General features: G+C 41.1%; 2 protein-coding genes across 4 annotated transcripts in view; both read right to left on the bottom strand.

The window, feature by feature from the left end:
* Positions 1-12,012, bottom strand: part of rps6ka3b (ribosomal protein S6 kinase, polypeptide 3b) — a 55,604-nt gene extending 43,592 nt beyond the window's left edge. Inside the window, exon 1 of the mRNA XM_057823900.1 lies at positions 11,529-12,012. Coding sequence (XP_057679883.1) covers positions 11,529-11,591 — 63 coding nt within the window. The 5' untranslated portion in view covers positions 11,592-12,012. The remainder of the gene's footprint in view (positions 1-11,528) is intronic.
* A 683-nt stretch (positions 12,013-12,695) lies between these two features.
* Positions 12,696-19,185, bottom strand: LOC130908464 (pyruvate dehydrogenase E1 component subunit alpha, mitochondrial-like). Of its 3 annotated transcripts, XM_057823904.1 has the most exons (13): positions 19,021-19,185; positions 18,486-18,506; positions 17,902-18,081; positions 17,564-17,629; positions 15,848-16,021; positions 15,600-15,726; positions 15,444-15,535; positions 15,278-15,370; positions 14,999-15,154; positions 14,673-14,744; positions 14,543-14,610; positions 14,202-14,310; positions 12,696-13,263 (listed from the first exon to the last, which is right to left on the bottom strand). In XM_057823904.1, the coding sequence occupies exons 1-13, from the start codon at positions 19,078-19,080 to the stop codon at positions 13,099-13,101; spliced, it is 1,383 nt and encodes a 460-aa protein (XP_057679887.1). In that variant the 5' UTR covers positions 19,081-19,185; the 3' UTR covers positions 12,696-13,098. The 3 variants fall into 3 exon arrangements, with proteins under 3 accessions (XP_057679887.1, XP_057679888.1, XP_057679890.1); XM_057823905.1 differs by lacking the exon at positions 17,902-18,081 and having other exon boundaries at positions 19,021-19,184; XM_057823907.1 differs by lacking the exons at positions 17,902-18,081; positions 18,486-18,506 and having other exon boundaries at positions 19,021-19,184.
* Between the last annotated feature and the right edge of the window lie 1,830 nt (positions 19,186-21,015).

Raw genomic sequence — 21,015 nt, 5'->3', positions numbered from 1 at the left:
GTAACATGTTACTGTAATCTGATTACTTTTTCAGTAACTAGCAAACAAACGCGTTCATTTTTCCAAACCAGTAATTCTGATTACAGTTAAGATTCCTTTGCGTCTGTGCGTCACGATTTTGTTATTGCCTCATAATGTATGTAGAATGAAGAATATGGCAGTCATGTACAAAGATCATTTTGAATAGAAAATGTTCATTTCCATGGTAACAGCTCATAGTTACTTCCTGTTTTGGTCTCGAGTAGGGGTGTGACAAAATATCGAAATGGTGATATGGTGATATATCGTAATGCTTTGTATCCCAAAAGGTTATCGATATGCTCCTACCAAGAATCGAGATATCGTTTTAAAAAGGTGTCAATGTTTAAAAAAATTTTTTTTAAATAAAAAATAAACTGACTTGTGGAGGTCACTAAATGTTAATTTTATAGAGCAAGTGCAGGGAAACATATATGGAATCACTCCATTCTGAGGAAAAAAATATGGAATCCTGAGAAACAAAGAAAGAAAGAACAATCAAAACACATCTTTAGTATTTAGTAGCACCACCTCTGGCTTTTATGACAGCTTAATTAATTATTAATTCATTAAACCCCCGCAAACTCGAAGATTAAGCCTTATGTGAAAAATTCTGATCTTCCCCTATAAATTCAATTATGGGAAAATCAATTACATGCAATGACATTTTTCTGTTGTCATTCTGATGTTGAGGCAGCAAAGGGAGAAACATTGGTAAAAAGTAACCGATAAATTACTTTTAAAGTAACTTACTTGCTTTGATAATAAAGTAATCAGTAAAGTAACTAGATTACTTTTTTGAGGCGTAATCAGTAATTAAATTACTTTTTGAAGTAATCTGTGACAACACTGCTTGTAAGTACCCTAAAATTAACAAGGAAGTGATAAAAAATTAACTCATTGCCTGCCATTGAAAACAAGACACATGATAATTCAATTCATTCTAGGACAGGGGTGGGCAAACTATTCCACAAAGGGCCGCAGTGGGTGCGGGTTTTTGTTCATACCCATCATGAGGACAGCCTTTCACCAATCTGGTTTCTTACAAGTGCAATCAGTTGATTGCAGTCAGGTGCTTCTTGTTTCCACTGAAACCTCATTGGTTAAACTGTCTGTGCTGAATCAGTTGGAACAAAGACCAGGACCCACTGCGGCCCTCGAGGACCGGTTTGCCCACCCCTGTTCTAGGATGATTGGCTTAGAATGCTCATCTCTCAGTGCCATTGACAGCGCTAGACGTCCAACGTCTATCTCCGTCAATGGCGGCCACTGAGTTGTGAATCGAAAATGTAATAAGTTGCATCTTCTGGTTATTATTCACAATCGTACGCCACCGCGCAGGAAGCTGACGCGTGCGGGGGTCTCCGATGACACCGCCGCGCAGGAAGTCAACGCGCTTACACAAGCTCCTTCCTGAATCACGCGGCGGAGACGCCTTCTGTTCGTTACTGAGATTTTTTGAAGAACTTGAAGAACTGGAACGCGCTGACTCAGTCGCTGGAGCGATCCCACACTTTTCTCCAAAGGTTTCTCGCGCACATAACGCCGCGATTACTAAGAATAGAAAGGCGGGCGAGGGCTCTCGGCTTCTATTGACGTCTGACATCCATTAAGGCCGATGGATGTCATTAGTCAGTCGGCAAACAAACAGCACCGTCTCCTCTGTGAGTATTCGACTTCTCTGAAGCAATTATTGGAATACAATAAAAGGGAATACAAGAACAACAATAAAGCCTTGTTCAGACTGGCAGGCAAAATCAGATTTTTAGGCCATATTCGCCTAAAAAGTATGGCTCGCTTTTGTAGTCTGAACCGTCACAAAGCACAGAAATCTGATTTTTGCGAGACAGATTGAAACCACATTTTTGGACAAGATGCTTCTCAGTCTGAACAGCTTAACTGGGATTTGACTAGTGCTGCAACGATTAATCGATGAACTCGAGTATTCGATTAGAAAAAAAGATTCGAATTAAATTTTGCTGCTTCGAGTATTCGTTTAATTAAAGTGCTGTTGTAATGGTTTGTTTTGAAAGTGTTTGCATTTAGTTTTATTGATTTGGGTGGATTCACTGCCCCCTAGTCTGCCTCATTTCACAAGGCTGAATCCAGCTGCTCCCTGTTAAGACCAATATAAGCTGGGTTTTTGTTTGAACTAATGATTTTTAATGTATTTGTAATTTATTTTATAGGTATATTTAGACGTTTTTTTGTGGGAATATGTGCCTGAACCATTTGTTAAGAGCATTGTGGAAAAATGAATAAATAAAAAATAACTTTAACATTTTATAGCATTAAAGTTTTTGCTTCCACAAAATCTTTTTCTCGTACCGTTTGAGGCTCAGCTCAGGTATTTTAATTTCTTATGTTCCTTATCCGATGACTCGATTATTCGAGCTAACTAATTCATCGATTAATCGACTACTAAAATAATCGATCGCTGTAGCCCTAGATTTGACTGTCCGTGACAGTAGCGGTGCGCTAGATGACGCCTTTGTTGCCAATAGGGATGTGCGCGACTAGCGCCTACTTGCTTACTTAAACGCCTACTCATTATTAATGCTTTCGTGTTTTACTAGTCCATTAAACGCAGCATCATGCATCTCGAGCCCCTTTCAGACATACACCGAACACCGGTAAATCCCGGGATATAAACGGGTAGCCCTTATGTCTGAAAGCAATTTCCCAGGTCGACTGACACAGAGATAACATGACATTAAAGCAACACCTTTCTGCTTGGTCGATTTTAGCGACGCTGGTGGAAAAAAACAGTAGTGTTTTGCCTTAAGGAAGACTGCATTTCCCATGAAGACCAGCGCACACCCGAACAGTTGGATTTAACAACATTTCTGTTTCCAGTGGCTGTGTGAAGGACAAATAGTACCGAAACCAGTTGTGGCTAAACAATAGCATATGACAGTTAGCAACCATGTGGCTTAGTGTGGCTAAAACCTTCCACTCCACCCGATCTCGTCAGCGCTGACAAGTTCGGGTGGTGAAAGCGATACAGACCCCCCTCAAACTATAAAAGATGTGTCATTTAACTAGTTGTAGGTCGACATATCATCACAAATTGATGGGGAAAATATTATGTGACCCAAAGTGAATTAGCACATGATGCCTTATGATAAATTCAATCCGGGTCAAAGGGCGGCATAATGGGGGAAAATATTATGTGATGCCTTAACATTAGCACATTATGCCTTTGTGATGTATGATTGCCTCTATGACCTAGATTGTAACAACTTGTTATTGTTTTTCACCTTGGGTTCCATAGTTAGGAGGGAATCTCACAAGATAACTTGTTTTGCACCCATAATATTTACTGCGGGGACAAAACATCTGCTGCCGGGACTGCACAACAAGTCAACCAATCAGTTTTGGACACGAGGCTCACGTCCTTAACAGGTGGAGCAAAGACATGTTAAGATTACCATGTATGGGCAGAATGGTTTGTCTCCTGGGCTTCGAGGCTGGCCACCTGTGGGCCCCCGAGGCGTACTGTTATAAAGCCAGGAGCATTCTCCACCCCCTCAGAGTCCACCGTAGGATTAACGTACGAAATCGCTCGGCTTTGTTCCTTGGATACTCTGACCCGGGGCGTTGGCTCTCCGCTCATTTGTCAACGGTAAGAGATTTTCATTGTTAAGGAGCATCTTGTTGTGCTTTAACGGTAATGCGGGGATTTTAGGATTGACGAACTATATCTAGCGCTATTGTTTCTTGTGTTTTGCTTGTTTTTTGCTTGCCTTTGTGGGATTGTAATCAATAAACTTTATTTATTTGCAATTTCTAATCAATAAACATGGTATATTTCGCAAAAGTGTGCCTGTATGCTGACTCACTGTGAACTGGGAAATTTCAGAAAACACAAATGTTATGAAAACATTTTATAAAGGTTGAAAAGTTACCAAGTGTTGCTTTAACCGAGTCGCGTCCTAGTATAATGTCCGGGACTTCACCCGGCTGCAACATGCATGTGAAGGCTGATGACGTAAATACCATGGCGGGCCGATCGTCATTTCCTCTTTTATTGCAGTAAGCCGAAAAATCGAAAACAAACATCGCAATTATAAACATGGCAAACTGAAAAGATCGCAACATTCAACTTGAAACATACCGAAATTAATTTGCTACTGTATCTTAGAACCGAGGAAGAGAGAGCCCATCGTCCATCTTTGGAAATGTGTGGTTTATTTTGTTGCCAATGCCGACCAAAAATGACGTAATGTCCGGGTTATAAAATCCCATCCCTAGCTTTCGACGCACAGAGAGCGCCGAGTCACCAACACGGATGAGTCTGAAAGTGTCCATAATTCCCGGTACATCTCCCAATTAGACATGTGCCGATGACCGGTTTCAAGGTATATTGCAAAAAAAATCCATCATATTGTCCCTAAGGTATGAGCTATTTTTTATGTTCCAAAAATGCATGGAGAAATATCTTGCTTGCAGCTGTAAGGCTCAACCCACCCCCACCGGTTGTTGCCCAGTGTCAGCAGCACTGACTGTGCTACACGATGGCTGGAGGAGGTGAAACTCCTGAACTTTGTCCCCCATCGAAGAAAATGAAATCGCTGGTATGGGAATACTTCGGCGGCAGAAACGTTACAGACGGCCAACCGACATGTAAAACATGTTTGCGGAGGGTGGCTGCCGAGGAGGCAATGCCTCCAATATGATTTCACATTTATACAAAATTAAAGGTTAGTAACCACTTTCATGAACGTTTCCCACCAGCTACGAGAGTTAACTCCAGAGTGTTTGTGTCTAGCGGTGGTGAAACATGTTTTTTTTTTCTCTGGCAACTGTCTGTTGTTGAGAATGAGTGTGTGTGTATAATGTAGACATGATACGAGTCATACACACGTGCTTTTTATGGAAAATAATTCAATTATTTTTGTTCTGATGGTAATAATGTTGAGCTGTGGCTGTGAGTTTCGGTTCACTAAAGGACTGCATTTATTTTAATTTTATTTTGAATATTTTGTTATTTTTTCAATTGATTTTAACTTAATAATATACTTATGTTCCAACTGGCTAATAGGTTTGGAAAAATAAAAAAATCCTGTTAAATGCAAAAAAGTTAAAAAAAAAATTTTTTAACCCAGATATCTCAAAGTAACACATCTGAGAGCTGCAATTGCAATACCGTGATACCGTGAAACCGTGATATTTTGCCTTAAGGTTACCATACTGTTAGAATATCATACTGGCACATGCCTACTCTCAATTTCTGAAAGCCAAGACACAGGGAAATCCTGCATCATATGACAAAGGAATTTAGCGTGATATAAGTCTGAAAGGGGGTTTGGTCTTTGCGCATCAGCCTCATTAAAACAGACAACCAGAGCGAGAACTCCAAACACACAAACATACACATAGGAGGGTTTACAAAACTTTTGCATTTTAAACTTTTTATTTATTATGTGTATTAACTTGCGCGTTTTATTGCTTATAGACTAGTCGACTAGTCGCAAATAAAATCTGAGACTAGTCGGCAGGGAAATTAGTCGAAATTTCCATCCCTAGTTGCCGTAGAGACCTGTCAATAATGTGGCCCGTATTGAACCAATACGGAACGCAGTTTATTCCGTATTTCACAATTGTCCCATGGGGCGACCCCGCGTGACCAGCGGCTCCAGCGGCGGGCGGTGGTGCGCCCAGCCCATGCACGTCTGTCACACACAAACACACACCTGCGTTCATGAGTGACCACTGAGCCAACAATAATGAACAAAAAGGGCAGGCGATATTAAAGACGGCAAGATAGTTACCTGCCTGCCCGCTGCTGTCTGCCCTGCACTGCGCTCCCTTCCGGGTTCGTTGCCTAGTTACCTCGCTCGCTCTGCTCAGTGCACCGGCCCGTGCGTTTTCAAAACAAAGATGTCTTCTTCAACAGCAGAAGCTCAGGAAACCCCACCTCATCCTCAAAAGGGGGAAATGTCTCCAAAAAATAGACTGGAGTGGGAAGAGGGTAACCCGTGGCTCGATAGAGTCACTGATGATGATTATAAAGCGAACTGCAAGGCAGGAAAGTTTTTGCAGTGTCTCACGGAGGTGTAAAACAGCATGCTGCAGGACCTCCACAAACGGAATATAAGATCCCAGCCTTCGTCACAATTCTTTGTACCTGAAACATCCCCTGAGCTTGATTTGGTATGTTTTTATGCTCTTGTATATGGATAATACATAGGCTATATTTATCATTGATAGGAGCATACTATGCTACTATGGTTGATTATTTTTAGGAATGTTGTTGTTTTTTTTTTTTAAACATGCATTTAGTATCAATCAATATGGAATTAATTTATGTACCCATAAAGAACATTTTATTTTTAGGGCTGTCAAAAGATTAAAATTTTTAATCGAGTTAATTACAGCTTAAAAATTAATTAATCGTAATTAATCGCAATTCAAACCATCTATAAAATATGCCATATTTTTCTGTAAATTATTGTCGGAATAGAAAGACACAAGATGGATATATACATTCAACATACGGTACATAAGGACTGTATTTGTTTATTATAACAATAAATCCACAAGATGGCATTAACTTTGTTAACATTTTGTTAAAGCGATCCATGGATAGAAAGACTTGTAGTTCTTAAAAGAAAAATGTTAGTACAAGTTATAGAAATTTTATATTAAAACCCCTCTTAATGTTTTCGTTTTAATAAAATTTGTAAAATTTTCAACCAAAAAATAAACTAGTAGCCCGCCATTGTTGATGTCAATAATTACTTACGCAATGCTCATGGGTGCTGAAGCCTATAAAATCAGTCGCACCCAAGCGCCAGCAGAGGGCGGCAAAACTCCGTAAAACACAACAAGTGAGCGTTTCACTGTACTGTCATTTAAATCTTTCTGAGCGGGGCATCTGCGTTAATTGCTTCAAATATTTTAACGTGATTAATTTTAAAAAATTAATTAACGCCCGTTAACGCGATAATTTTGACAGCCCTACTTATTTTGTTACACTAACTAATACTTCTCATTTGGAATTATTCCTAATAGATTTACAGCAAATAAACACAGAATTAATAGTCCTACGGCTAATATATACTATCTATTGATTGATTAATAGTGAATTTGACATCATCCCACTCCTACCCTCTAAATTACTGCAGCTGAGGTGACACAGGTATACCAGACAGTAAAACACAGCCAGCCAGAGCTACAATAGTGCTGACTGTGGACACAGGCTCAATCAGAAGATTTTTAGGTGATTCCAAAATTGTGAAGAAAATGACTTTGAGGAGAACATAGCAAGAGGCACTGTTGAAGCAAGTCCCAGGTCCAAAGGCAGTGGGTGATGTGCTCAAGATCTTAACGTCACCCATCCCATTCTCCATACAGACCGATGCCTCGAATAAATTGAGCAGGAGGATGTTTCCCCTTGCTGTTCAGTACTTTACTCCAGAGTCTGGGCTCACTAACAAAATGCTGGACTTGTCCAAAGAATGCAGACGAGTCAGCTGCTGGAATACTAGTTCTCCTAGAACATTCCCTTAAGAAATTTGGCTTGTCAATGGATCACGTGACCGGATTCAGTGCCGACAACACAAAAGTTAATTACGATATTCACAACTTTGTTCTCACTAACCTGCAGAAAAAACACAAAACAATCTGCTGCAAAGAAACTGCCGTACCCACATACTACACAATACAGTTTTCTCATCTAAAAATAGATACATTTCTATGCAATTTAAGGAGTTTTGGGGATGCCCCTTTTTTTCGCCCGTAAGGCTTTGGGCGCGAGGGGGGCGTCCCTTATTTCTATCTCTGAAAGGTGGCAACCCTTGGCCAGACCCAGATCTGATTTAGACACTTGCTAAAAATGGTGTGAACAGTCAGCCCTAAAAATCGGAGGAATCTGATGGAATCAGATTCAGCATGCAGTCTGAATGCAGCCAAAGGCAGGGCTCCAGATTAACATTTTTTGCTAGGAGCACATTGGCCCCTAACTCAAAATTTTAAGGGCGCAAGCAGAAGATTCAGGGGCGCACATTGTAAATCGACATGCAGATATATATATATACTAGAGGTGTGCAAAATTTCCGATTCTTAGATTATTCGCGATTCGGCCGTGGAAGATTCGAGAACGATTCACAAACATCCAAATTCTGATTATTGAAATATGCCAAGTAAAGCGGAAGTACAACACACTCAGCGCGCCGCGCGGTCTTCGGGACAATGAGGAACGGAGCGAGAGTAGCTAAACATCATGCTTCTCATTACCCGGCCCCTCGGGTAATGCCAATGCTCAACTCACGGCTCTAGCTCAACTCATGCCACGAGATAAAAAAACACAACAACATACCTAACTGCTGCCGAAAAGCTGCTACAAAGTATATCCACACAATGTTACGGTAGATATCATTTATACAGGACTAGATGTAATATAGATTCGGTAGCGTTAGCAGCACATCTACAAAAAGCTAGATGCGGCGGTTGGTAAACGGCCGCCATTTTAAAGCAGTACACTTCCCTGCAAGGCTGTTGTAGCGAACCGTCCAAGCAAACCTAATTAACTTTTTATCTAAAATACTCCTAAATCGGTAAAATATTGACTTGAATCTATCTTTAAAATAGTTTTAAAACTTTCACATGTCGAATGTAGACAAAAGGGAAATTATGGAATAACGGGAGCAATTTCAACAACTTTAACGGTTGATTCACAACATTAAATTAATTGAATGTAGTTTAAAGCTGCTGATACAGAATGGGGACTGGAGTTTTTTTATTTACTGTTATTTTTGTATATTTCTTACTGCTATATGTTAACTTGATACTAAAATAGTAGTTTGGTTTAGCCTGAGAGTATTTTTGAACAATTTTGGAACTAATGTACAAAACATGAAAAAAAAAAAAAAAAGGAGGGGGGTGCATCAATAATCGAATCGGAGCCTCTGAATCGTAATCATAATCGAATCGTTAGGTGCCCAAAGATTCCCAGCTCTAATATATACACACACAATATTTTTCCTGAATTTAACACTCACTGATAAATCTGAAATTTATGAAACTACAAGTCTTGTCATGTTTGGGAAAACAAATTGCATCAAAATGTACGTACTTTTTGACATTTAACAGCCTACAAACATCCTGTTTGTGTCAAATTAGACTACAATCTTGTGACGCCATCATTTTGAATTTTTTTGCAAACTGCAAGTAATTGAATTTGAGTTGCTTTCAGGGAACTGCCAGTAATTTTTAGCCCAGTAGCTTTATTGCATAAGTCATTTTGAGCTTCCAGTTACAAAATCAACATTTAAAAAAAAAAAAAAAGTGAAAAATGACTTAGGCAATCATGTGGTTAGGTTATTTACCCTTTATTGGGCACGTGTTGAAATACTATGAAATTGAAAATACAACAAATCAGCTTTAGAGTTATGCGGAGGGGCGGAACCAGTGCATTTGTCAGAATTCATTTTAATTGTATTAATTTAGCTTTTAAATGTATAATTGCATTTAGTCGTTAAAAAAACGACAAAAGTAAAAATATACAGTAATGGTGAATAATTAAAAATATATGTTATTCATTCATTCATTTTCCATGCCGCTTTTCCTCACGAGGGTCGCGGAGGTGCTGAAGCCTATCCCAGCTAACTACGGGCAGTAGGCAGGGTAGACACTGAACTGGTTGCCAGCCAATCGCAGGGCATAAGGAGACATACAACCATTCACGCATACCTAGAGACAATTTAGAGTGTTCAATCAGCCTACCATGCATGTTTGTTTTTTGGGGGATGTGGCAGAAGACCAGAGTTCCTGGAGAAAACCCACGCAGGCATGGGGAGAACATGCAAACTCCTAACAGGAAGGGCTTGAACCCTTGATCTCAGAACTGTGAGGCAGACGTGCTAACCACTCAGCCACCGTGCCGCAAATATACGTCAATAAAGGCTAAATTAATGGAATTAAATAAATAAAAACAGACTTTACGGTCCCATATAACACTCTGAGGTAGATTTCATCGCATGCCATTGACAGTGTCAGATGTCCAATTAATTTAAACTGGGAGGAATGACCATGAATGCTCTTCTGTGACATCAAAATTTCACGATACTTTGTATTTTAAAAGGTAATCGTTTCCTGCCAAGAATCGATATACGCTTTTAAAAAGGTTTCACTGAATCAACAAAAAAATATTGGGACCAACAGGTTGCCACCCAAATATTTTACAAGAATAGTGTTCGTGTTAGCTCACTGGCTGTCACTGAAGGTGCGAGACGTCCAGTCCATTTTGACTGGAGAGGTCAAAGATATATTGGATGTCTAGTGACGTCAATGGCACTGAAACAGAGTGTTCACAATCAGTCTTCCCGGTTTTATAGGTTATTTCATGTTCGTTTCAGAGCATTTGAAGGTCACATCCTGTTGATTTTGAGTCACTTCCTATTCATTTGGGGACATTCCTGGGTCACTTCCTGTTCAGTAACCCAAAATCAACAGGACATGATCCATAAATGCCCCAAAAACCAACAATATATTTTACATTATAGAATGATTTCATGACCAAGTATCAATAATATCGTAAGCCTTGTATCGCAAATCGTTTCGTAGCTTGAGCTACCCAGATGTTCCCACCCCTACCACTGACGTCGCTAGATGTCCCAGCCGAAATGGATTGGCTGTCTAGCGCCGTCAATGGCAACAAATGAGTTAAAGGAGTGCCCCGTAAATTCAGAGTGCTTATTAAAAATGCAAAAATAACAATCCAGTGAGTCCAATAAATCTTTACTATGACATTCAATAAATTCCTAACTATTTGAGGTCTTTGTGTTCTTCTAGAAGACTCGTTGGATCTGGCACCAACACAGGAAATTCAACACCGTTCCTTGTTGTTGTCATGAAGACAGATCTTATTAGATTCTTTTCTCAAACAGGTTATTAGGAATTTTGTAACATATTACATACCGTGTTAGTGAGAGTGTTGGTGAGTGGTGACACACTTATAAAGTGAGTCATCAAGGTCAGCGGTGGGAAGTAATCGAGTACAAAATGAGTTATTTTAGAGCTGGGCAATAGTTACTCGTCGATTAATCACGTTGAATCGCATCCTGCTGTGAATTTATCACTAGTAGACGTCCAAGCTTCAACTGGATTAGACGTCTAGCCAAGTCAATGGCAGTCACATATTGATAAAATAATCAGTTGAGAAATACACTAGAGATTATTTTTATGCCAGACTAATTTCGATTAAACAAAATTTGTATAGAAATAAATTTGATAGTAGTACCGGTATTTAGCATACTTTTATTTTAAATGTACTGTCATGTTAATTAACTCACAATGACACAATTACTAATTAACTGCGTTAATTCATGAGTTAACTCGCCCAACCGTATATTTTTCTTTCCAACTTTTAGAACAAAGTTAGTCAAGAAATCAGTCATTTTTCGTACGTAGACTCCAACAAAGTGTGACTGTTTTTGCCAAAGACGCATACTTTTGGTGTTGCTCAACTTTGATTTAAAGCTCAGCGCACTTATTAGCGCACTCACCTCCCCCGTCGTCCCCCCCAGCGGCATCTTCTGCCAGGGATCCGCCAGCTGAGCCAGCGGCATCTTGTCCTTCCTCTTGCCTCGACTTGTCCTGCTTTTTCTCGCCCTGGATCTCCTGTCCCCCTTCCCTTCCTTATTTTCTCTTCGACCTCCTTCGCCTCTCAGCAATAATGAGAAGCTAGTTCCGCGTCACTTCGCCGGTTGGCGCCGACCCGCCACGGAGCTCTGCAGCCGAGCGAACGCGACCTACGCGCGGCGGTGTAGTGGCGCCGAGTCCGCCCCTTCCTCCGGACGGACGAACATGAGAAAAGGCAAAGGACGCCCTTTTTTGTTCCCTTTTCCGAGAAGACAGACACACATGTAACACTCGTACAACTAGTGAAGTCTATCTGTCGCCCCCACTCCTGTCTCTTCCTCTTTCTCTCCCTCTCTCGCGTTCACTTCCTGTACTTCCCAATATGGCGGCCGGTGTCGGCTTACCTGTCCTGCATCGTCACCATGGCGGAAATCAGGCAGTCGAACTCCTAATCGTTAATCAAACGTCATTAATCACTCGGGTTTTTTTTCCTGTCAATTCACAAAAAACTTTAAGAACTGGGGAGTAACTCGCTACTTTCCTCCTTTACAATAAAATGTACTTTTATTGGTTACAATTTTACTTGCCTGCTTCCTCCCTAATTTATTTTAACCTTTGTTTTTAAAAAAATTTTTTTTTTTTTTTTTTGTAATGGTTGTCACAATTCACTTTTTATTTTGACTTTACGGTTCTTTCGTGACGTATTTTTCTACAGCGACATATGTCATGTGCTATTAGCGACGTTTGACCCCGTTCGTCCAATGAAAAAGGGCCAAGCTATCACGTGACCGCACACGCAGCTTTGAAAGCATCTCAATTTGAAGTGATTTTTTAAAAAAATATTTTGCACATTATTTTAGTTGAGAAAGTTTGACTTTCAGTTAAATTATAGGAAATCATACTAAACCACTACCTCTTCTTACCTATCTTAAGCTGGATATCAAACACATTTAAAAAATGCTTGAACAACTTTCCATGTAAATGAAGGCTTGCAGCAGCTCCGCTGTTAGCAAGGAGGAAACGCCCAAAAACATGTCAAACGTTCACATTTTTCATCTTTATTTGATCTCATGTTTACCCCCCCCCCCCCCCAAAAAAAAAAAAAACTTTTACTTTAACATATGTGCGTTGACGACAAAGATAAAGTGCTGCTTTGAAAATGTAATGTTTGGAAGCTGGTAAACATTGGAAAGTTCTGTTTTGCATGGATAAAAATGACAATATTGCTTACAACTGGAGTAAAAAATTCTTTAGTTTCCTAAAGATTGTTCAGTCCTTAATGTATTCAGTAATACCACAAATGTCACAGCAAACATTAAATAATTTGTTTGTAAAAACTTTCTGCTGGAGCCCTGGCACAGTTCAAGTAGAGTACAAGATCATATATTAAATTATATTAATAAATAGAGCTATTAAAAAATGTGGCAAACAGATCCAAGTCCCGGCCCCGTGTAGAGTTCTGGTCAGAATCTCTTTGCGGTGCCAGTTGTAGTTCTAGCTTACAGACTTCAGCTTTGACCAGGGATTGGTCCCACGGATCTCAAGCGGGGGCTCATTTTTGAAGATGTGGCTGCACAAATCGTCCAACGGCGGTTCGGGGTCCGCTGTTGCAAACTGCGCTGCCTCATCCACCTCCTTGCGAATGGCGACGTCCATTTCCTGACCAGAAGCATATGATTGTTGAGGAGCAGGTTCAGTCACGAACACTTCAGAATGTTGGTAAATAACGACCACTTAAATGTGCCATTCAAAATTGTTATTTTTTTTTCCAATTTCCTTCGAAAAATCAAAAACCATAGAAATCTGCTTGGCTTTGTATTTAGAGTGAAACTTCTTCGTAGATGAGAATTTGCAAAATTAGATTTTTTGGGGGGCGGCAAACATAATCACAAAGCAATAACATTACTCTGGCGCCATCTTGTGGAATCTCTACAATATTTACAACTGCATCATTTATATTCGACTGGTCATGTTCCCATCTCAAAGGTAAGTTTGTTTAAGGCAGGGGTCTGCAACCCATGTCTCTGGAGCCACATGCAGCTATTTAAACCGTCTGATGTGGCTCAATATTATATTGAGTAAATTATTATTTGTTTCAAATTTATTCTGGCACTTGCAAGATTTAAGTAAGAACTTCCTTTCAGGACAGGAACACTGTTTCGTGTGTTAACACAACAGTCACGTATGAATTCACCAACTATGTAAAGTTACGGTTGCCACTCGGAAGGTGTCTTTGCATTATTCACAGGAGCAACGACTTGTGGGTACACTTTCGAATAGGAATCACGTACTTACATAGTTCACTCACCATGAATTCACCAACTATGTAAAGTCTAGGTTACAACCCAGAAGGTGCACTCATTCACAGGCGCAAAGCCTCCTAAAAGTAGTCAAATATGCACAGAATACATTTACATGTATATATAAAATTGAGCTGTTGCAATCATTTAAAAATGTCTATATGTACAGTAAGTAAGTTTCTGTGGAAACTGGGTCAAAATGGCTCTTTGACTATTAAAGGTTGCCGCCCCCTGGTTTAGGGAATTACAGTTGTATAGTATAATGCTAAAAATATACCACAGTGTACTCGCTCGTACCTTGAGCTCCTCAACGGACGCCATATTGTTGCTCAGCATTTGTTCCTTCAACAGTGCAATGGGGTCGTTCTTGCTGCGTACTTCCTGGATCTCCTCCCGAGTACGGTAACTACAGGGAGTGTCATCAAAGGGAATCGTCAATGATAGATTCCGCACTTGGAAAATGTAACATTGTCAATTTACGAATTGGCTGCCAGTGAGACTGAAAGAATGGACTCATCGCTTTCATTAAAGGAAATAATTGGGATTCTACCTTTTTCCATTCTTAAAAACCAGCAGTTGAACGTGGGTTGTTTTTGAAAAATGACGCCATTTTTGACAGAACTTTAAAAAAGTCTCACCTGACACCAGGGTCACTCATGCTGTGTCCGTGGTAGCGATATGTCTTGAGCTCCATCACAATTGGACCCTGAAAAGCCAAGTTTTACTCGACCCAACCATTCAGAGCACAGAAAAATTTGGCCAGCTCACCTTTCCGGCTCGACATAGGTCCGCTGCAAACTTGACCGCTTCTCTCACACACAGGACATCCATCCCATCTACCTGCGTGAGGAAAAACTGAGCTGAAGTCGTAAAGGAAAATGGCTGTTTGTCATGTGACGTACGCGTTTTGTGTGCAGTATCATACATGAGCATCAGACAGCTGGGTACATGCTCACACCTGCAACTGCCAGGACGCATGGAAGGCGCCTTGATATAATCTGGGTCCCTCATGGGGCGGCCCCAGCACACGGTCTTGCTGGAGCCGCGACCTCGGACCCACAAATAAAATCACGAGGACATCACGTGTATCTCACTCTAATTCCCGGTATGTAGTCTCCTCTTTTGTAGTAGTCGGTGCAAGCAGACGCCCTCTCCGCCGACGTCCCCATGCCGTACTGGTTGTTCTCGCAGATGAAAATGCACGGAAGCTTCCAGAGAGCGGCCATGTTGAATGCCTCGAACAGCTGCCCCTGTTCGGGGCAAATGAGTATGTGTAAACACCTATTGACGGAAATAGACGTCTAATCCATTTCAACTGAAACGAGCTGGAAGTAATTGTTTGATTGAGGTGCGTTTAGGTCTCGTTTCCTTACCTGATTGGCAGCACCGTCACCGTACAGCGTCACGCATAACTGATTGTTGCCTTGGTATTGACACGCCAGAGCGATTCCTGCACCTAGTGGAACCTGAACACAACACAGTCGAATGAACTGAAATAATCGAACTGGGTGCTGAATTGTTCTGTGTCGCCACGCTCACCTGTGCTCCAACAATCCCGTTCCCTCCGTAAAAATGCGGTGCGTACATGTGCATGGAGCCTCCCTTTCCTTTGGAAACGCCGCCCCTCCGACCTGCGCAGCGACACGGCTGAGGCGTGGCGTCGAACCGGTCGCCTTCTTTTCAAAGCGGTCTTACCCGTCAGCTCGCACAGAATCTCCCTGACAGCCACACCGCGGGTGTACGTGTAGGCGTGCGCGCGGTACGCAGTGATCAGGTGATCGCTAGAGTTGATGGCGGCCTCGATTCCAGCAGCGCATGCTTCCTGTATGACAAGAAAACAATTTCATCTTTTGAACTGGCCCTTGAATGACTGTACAGTATTCACAGTGTATGTGCTTTTGTCGTTATTCAAGTAAAAATGTTAAAATTTAAATAAAAAATACCTGTCCGTCATAAAGGTGACAAAAACCTCTGATGATCTTCTGCTTGTACAGCTGATCGGCTTTCAACTCCATGCGCCTTACTGTTTGCATGGTGCGATAATACTGGAGGCCCTGCTCACGCGTTAGCTCTGCTTGCACGGGAGGCCCCGCCTCCAATCGGTGCAAATCGCATTTCTATCGGCGGGGGGAAAAGAAAAAGGTTTTAAATTCACCAGAAAATAGTTACGGGACTTCTCAGATGATAAACCACTTTTTAATTTATATCCCTTTTGAACTTTGCACCTTTAAGTACAAAGCTAACATACAGATTTTTACAGGCTCGCATAACGCTACCTTGTTTTATTCATTCACTTTGATCAGCTGTGACGTTGCCAATTTAAGCTTGATCAAATCTATATCTATACTTCTATATAGTGCTGTAACGATTAATTGATTAACTCGAGTAATTCGATTAGAAAAAAGCTTTGAATTAAATTTTGCTACTTCAAGTATTCGTTTGATTAAAGTGGTGTTGTAACTGTTTTGAAAGTGTTTGCGTTTTATGGATTTGGGTGGATACACTGCCCTCTAGTGGCAAAAGTGAATATGACACAACTCATTTCACATGGCTGAATTCAGCAGCTCCTTGTTAAGACCAACATGAGCTTTTGTTTGAGCTAATGTGTTTTTTAATGCATTTGTAATTTTGTTTATCGTTTTTTTTTAGCTGTTTTTGTGGGAATATGTGTTTGAACCGTTTGTCAAGAGCATTGTTGAAAAAAAAGTTCGCATTTTATAGCATTTAAGCTAGCAGACTTTTGCTATGCAAGTTAGACAATTATTCTTTTGTTGTACCCATTTATTTTTCATACTATGTGAGGGTTAGCTCAGGTACTTTAATTTTTAATGTGCCTCATTCGATTACTCGATGATTCGAACTAACTAGTTCATCGATCAATCTACTACAAAAATAATCGATAGCTGCAGCCCTACTTCTATATAAATGGAACTTGGGGGTGGGGGGGTCTGTTCGTTCCCTATGGATTCCAAAAACGGCTGGGCGGGTTTTGACGAAATTTTACACAGTTGTATTTTATGTTTAATGTGGAAAATTAAATCTAACTCAAAATATGAGCATAGAAAATCCCTGATTGTGAAGGCAACACCGCCGAGTACTCCACAAGACGATGCTGGATTTAAAAATAATAATTATGTAAATTTTTTCAGAATGTTACTACGTGATTCATTTCTGCTTGATATTCATACAGTAATGACTGTTAGGTATTATGTGTTACGCCTGCAGTGGTTCTTGGGTAGTTGTGGCAACCATGACTGAGAGTGGTGGTTGCCGTTGTTATGCGCTGGTGTTTTCTGTTCAATAAATGTGCCGTGTCTTGGGGTTGTGCAGTGTATTGGGCACAAGAGCAGCAAGTGTGAGACATAAAATTTGTCTCATTCTTCTCCACCTCGCTTGCAACAATACTAATACTGTACACAGTGATGGAAAACCATTGCACATTAATCCTTTCAATGTGTTCTTTTAATATCACTACATTACAGCTGCATCTCTGAGGAAAGTATGTTTTATCTGCGATTCAGCTTTATTGCATTCACGTTCCAAAAACCAGAGCAATGCCGGGGCATACTGGTAGTTTTATATATTGCGCTGAACCTTGTTGAAATTACAGTCAATTCATCGGTTTTGTGGATTCATGATCAAGAAGTTTTCAAGCTCACCTTGATGTCCAAGGTCACCTGAGGTGTGAAGTCTGCAAAAGATCGGGAAGCGGTGACACGGGCAGCCTGAGAAGACACGTGTGCACAAATTAGCACACTAAGCCGAGTAAACAAAGTCAAAAGGTCAATTGGTGAGCTCAGACAACCAAATCAACACAGGCGTTACCAGTCACGCTAAGAGACGGACCATGCAGAAACGTCCCCGCGCATAAAACCCCAAAATCTGGTTAACGTCAAGGCAACGAGACCCTTCAGTGAAGTGTGTATGAAAAGCAAGGGATGCCTGATTAGGAGAGTTTTTGTTTGAACCAGAAAAAGTTAGTGACAGGCAAGCAGACCTGGAGGCCGACGTCGCCACTGCTGCTTACTGGCGCGTCTAGCGATGTGCTAGCTAAAGGCGCTGTGCCGGCTTTATCGCCGACTATTGGCGGAGGTTTGGGGGGCAGTCGCTGCGTCCGAGCCAAGTCAGGGGCCGCTGGCGAGGTTAGACTGACGTACTCTGACAGGTCAATCAGCAACTGGGGAGCAAAGGAGCCATCTAATCAGGGGGGCGCTTAGGACGGCGTTTCCGAAAATGGAAACTGAGGCAGGTCTGCTGTGCGTATAATTAAACATTTGAATAGTGACAACGTGTTTACACCGATATGACGTTATTTAAACAAGACCGCTTGTTGGAATGACAGAAATTCCTGAGGAACGGTCAAAAAATTCCATTAGGTTAACAGGAAGTTGCAAAACCTAAGACATTTCTTTCAACTCTATCTTTCTAACAATTAGGAATGGATTGAGAGTTTTTCCAGTGCAGCAAAGACTGATATTTCAGTGAAATTATTAAGAATGGCTAGTATTAAAATGCTCCAAAAGGTGATAAGGGTGCTGAAATATTAGTGACAAATGAGAAGGTGAAATTTGAGCTGCTTACCTCCGACACCGTTTGTGCTCCCTGGAGTTCCGTTGAAGGTGAAAGCATGGCAAAAAGCGAGACATAAATTTGGATTTGTGAGCGATAGAGCTGACAAGGATTTTAGAGGGCACAACTTTACTTTCTTAAAAATATACTATATTCATGAAATAATGCAGGCATTGTGAGAAAGAGGATTGTGGAACATGCAGTTAGTCAACAAGAAAGCACCATTGTCTCACTAGTCTATGACTAGACAGTGCATGACGTTCTTGCTTCTGGTACATCATTCAAACTTTATTTACACCATTCAATGATTTAAAAAAGCATATTTAATCTTAACTACAAAAACTACCACAAACATAAAACAGCGACCTTATCTCGCATCACTGTTTAAATCATGTCTAATAAAGTCAGTAATTGATGAAATTAAGGGGAAAAATGAATAAACTGAGTTCAAGCAAGGCAAGGTCAGAAGCCTGCCCGGTTAGCATGTTTAGCTCGTCCAGAGCCGAAAAAGCGTCCCATTAAAGAGCACCTTAGCCGGAACACTCACCGCAGACCTGCCGGTGATCCGACACAGCGCGTTGGAGAGGAGAGTCAACATGTTCTGCATGCTAGTGGACGGCGTGGGGAGTTTTTAAGAGGATTTAAGGCGAGTTTTTGGTTGATGGGAGGAGGCGGTGGAGGCGCTTCTTCGTTTTGTTTATTGGAGGGTGGCTTGTAACAATAAGGGTGAAATACCGCCACCTAATGTAAAGAGTGTAGTCCACAGAAGATTTCCCCCCCCCCCATGATTCCCATTAGAGATTAGTTCCTTCAACTTTATACTTATTTTTACTAACATTTTCCGAAATGTTGACTGTTTAAAATATTATACATGTTACCGAGACCCCAATGGGCACAGAATGCTTTATGCCTTTAATGTTATGGAACCGTTACATAAAAGACTTTTTTTTTTAACTGATCGATAATGATTCATCGCCTATACGATCCTTCTTTGCAGCATTCAATCATGTTATCTCATATTTCCTGGCATTTTCAGTGTACTTTAAGGTTTCTGCATAGGCGGAGTTTGACTTGTGGGGCGGGGGGGGGGGGGGGGGGGGGGGGGGCACAACATCTTGATGACCCCGAAACGCAGTGTCAGCAATAAAATTAACTTCCAAAAATATTTATAATAATAAGTTGAAAATAATCGTTTTTTTTGTTTCCCATCATTTTTGAGGGGAATTTAAGACCATTAATGGGTTGGGGCCATCTTATCTCACCGATGCTCTGGTTCCATACCGCCCCAACAGAACACTCCGCTCTCAGAATGCAGGTCTACTGGTAGTTCCCAGGGTTTCTAAAAGGACTGTCGGAGCTAGAGGCTTTAGCCACCAAGCCCCTGTTTTATGGAATCAGCTTCCAGCTAATATTAAAGAAGCCGAGACAGTCTGCACATTTAAGATTAGATTAAAAACGTTCCTATTCGACAAAGCATATGGTCAGGCTAGTTGAAGTCGGAGTAGTCTCACAGTTTAGTCTAAGCTGCACTAGAAGCTATAATGCTGGGGGAAGTACAGCCACTGAGTTCCATCTCCTTTTTTTCTCACTCTACCTACCACTTGTCTTACTTTATTTCTGTTTTCCAATGTTAATATCTAGTTGTCTAGTCTCTTCATCACTAGTCACCTGGTGTCCCCTTTCACCTCTCCCCTCTGGGGAGGGGCTATTTTTCGGCTGCAGCCTCCTGACTGTCCGGACCCCTGGTTGGATGGACGTCCTCGTTGCTACCCCCGTCTCATCTGGCTAGATGGACCTCTTCTTGTTCCTTTAATCCACTGCATCTTTACGGACTGTAACTTCGCCTGCTAATTCCCATTAGCAGTCCTGGTGCTTCCTGTCTATCCGTCCTGGGAGTGGATCTCTCCTGACTGTGGTACTCCCCAAGGTATCTCATTTTCTCCCAAAGGCTCTGGAGTTTTTGGAGTTTTTCCTTGCCGACATGGAGGGTCTAAGGATGGGGGATGCCCAGGACTTGAACTTTATTTATTCATCTTTGTTGCTTCATTTGCTGTTTCTGATTGTGTATCATATTGCCTCTGCAAAGCCCTTTGAGACAACATTGTTGTGATTTAGGGCTATACAAATAAAATTGAATTGAATTCTAAATCAGGCTGCTTAGGACCGCTATACTTTTCGCCAAGATCGTCATCCATTGAATATGGTACGCCTGTCGGGTGTTCTGTCAAATTAACAGGTGTTCTGTCAAATTTTGCACCCCATCAGAAATTCCAACTTTGTGTTAAAAATGGCCGTGAATACAGCGGTTACAAAGTAAACACAACAAATTTTCTTTAAATAAAGGAATATTTACTTACGTTTGATCATGGATGGACATGTAGAAAAGATCTTCTCAGACACATCCTGCCATGTTAGCTGCACACAACAACTGCACGCCGCTCTCTCACTGTTTACGTCTTCGCCGTGTCGTTAAACATTAATTTACGCCATATTTGTGTTGAACATGTATGTTTACGATTTAGCACCTGTGAATAACTTTGAG

The sequence above is a fragment of the Corythoichthys intestinalis genome, chromosome 20, assembly GCF_030265065.1.
Source record: "Corythoichthys intestinalis isolate RoL2023-P3 chromosome 20, ASM3026506v1, whole genome shotgun sequence".
Classification (NCBI taxonomy): domain Eukaryota; kingdom Metazoa; phylum Chordata; class Actinopteri; order Syngnathiformes; family Syngnathidae; genus Corythoichthys; species Corythoichthys intestinalis.
The sequence above is the reverse complement of the archived record's forward strand: the minus strand, read 5'-3'. Positions and strand labels throughout refer to the sequence as shown.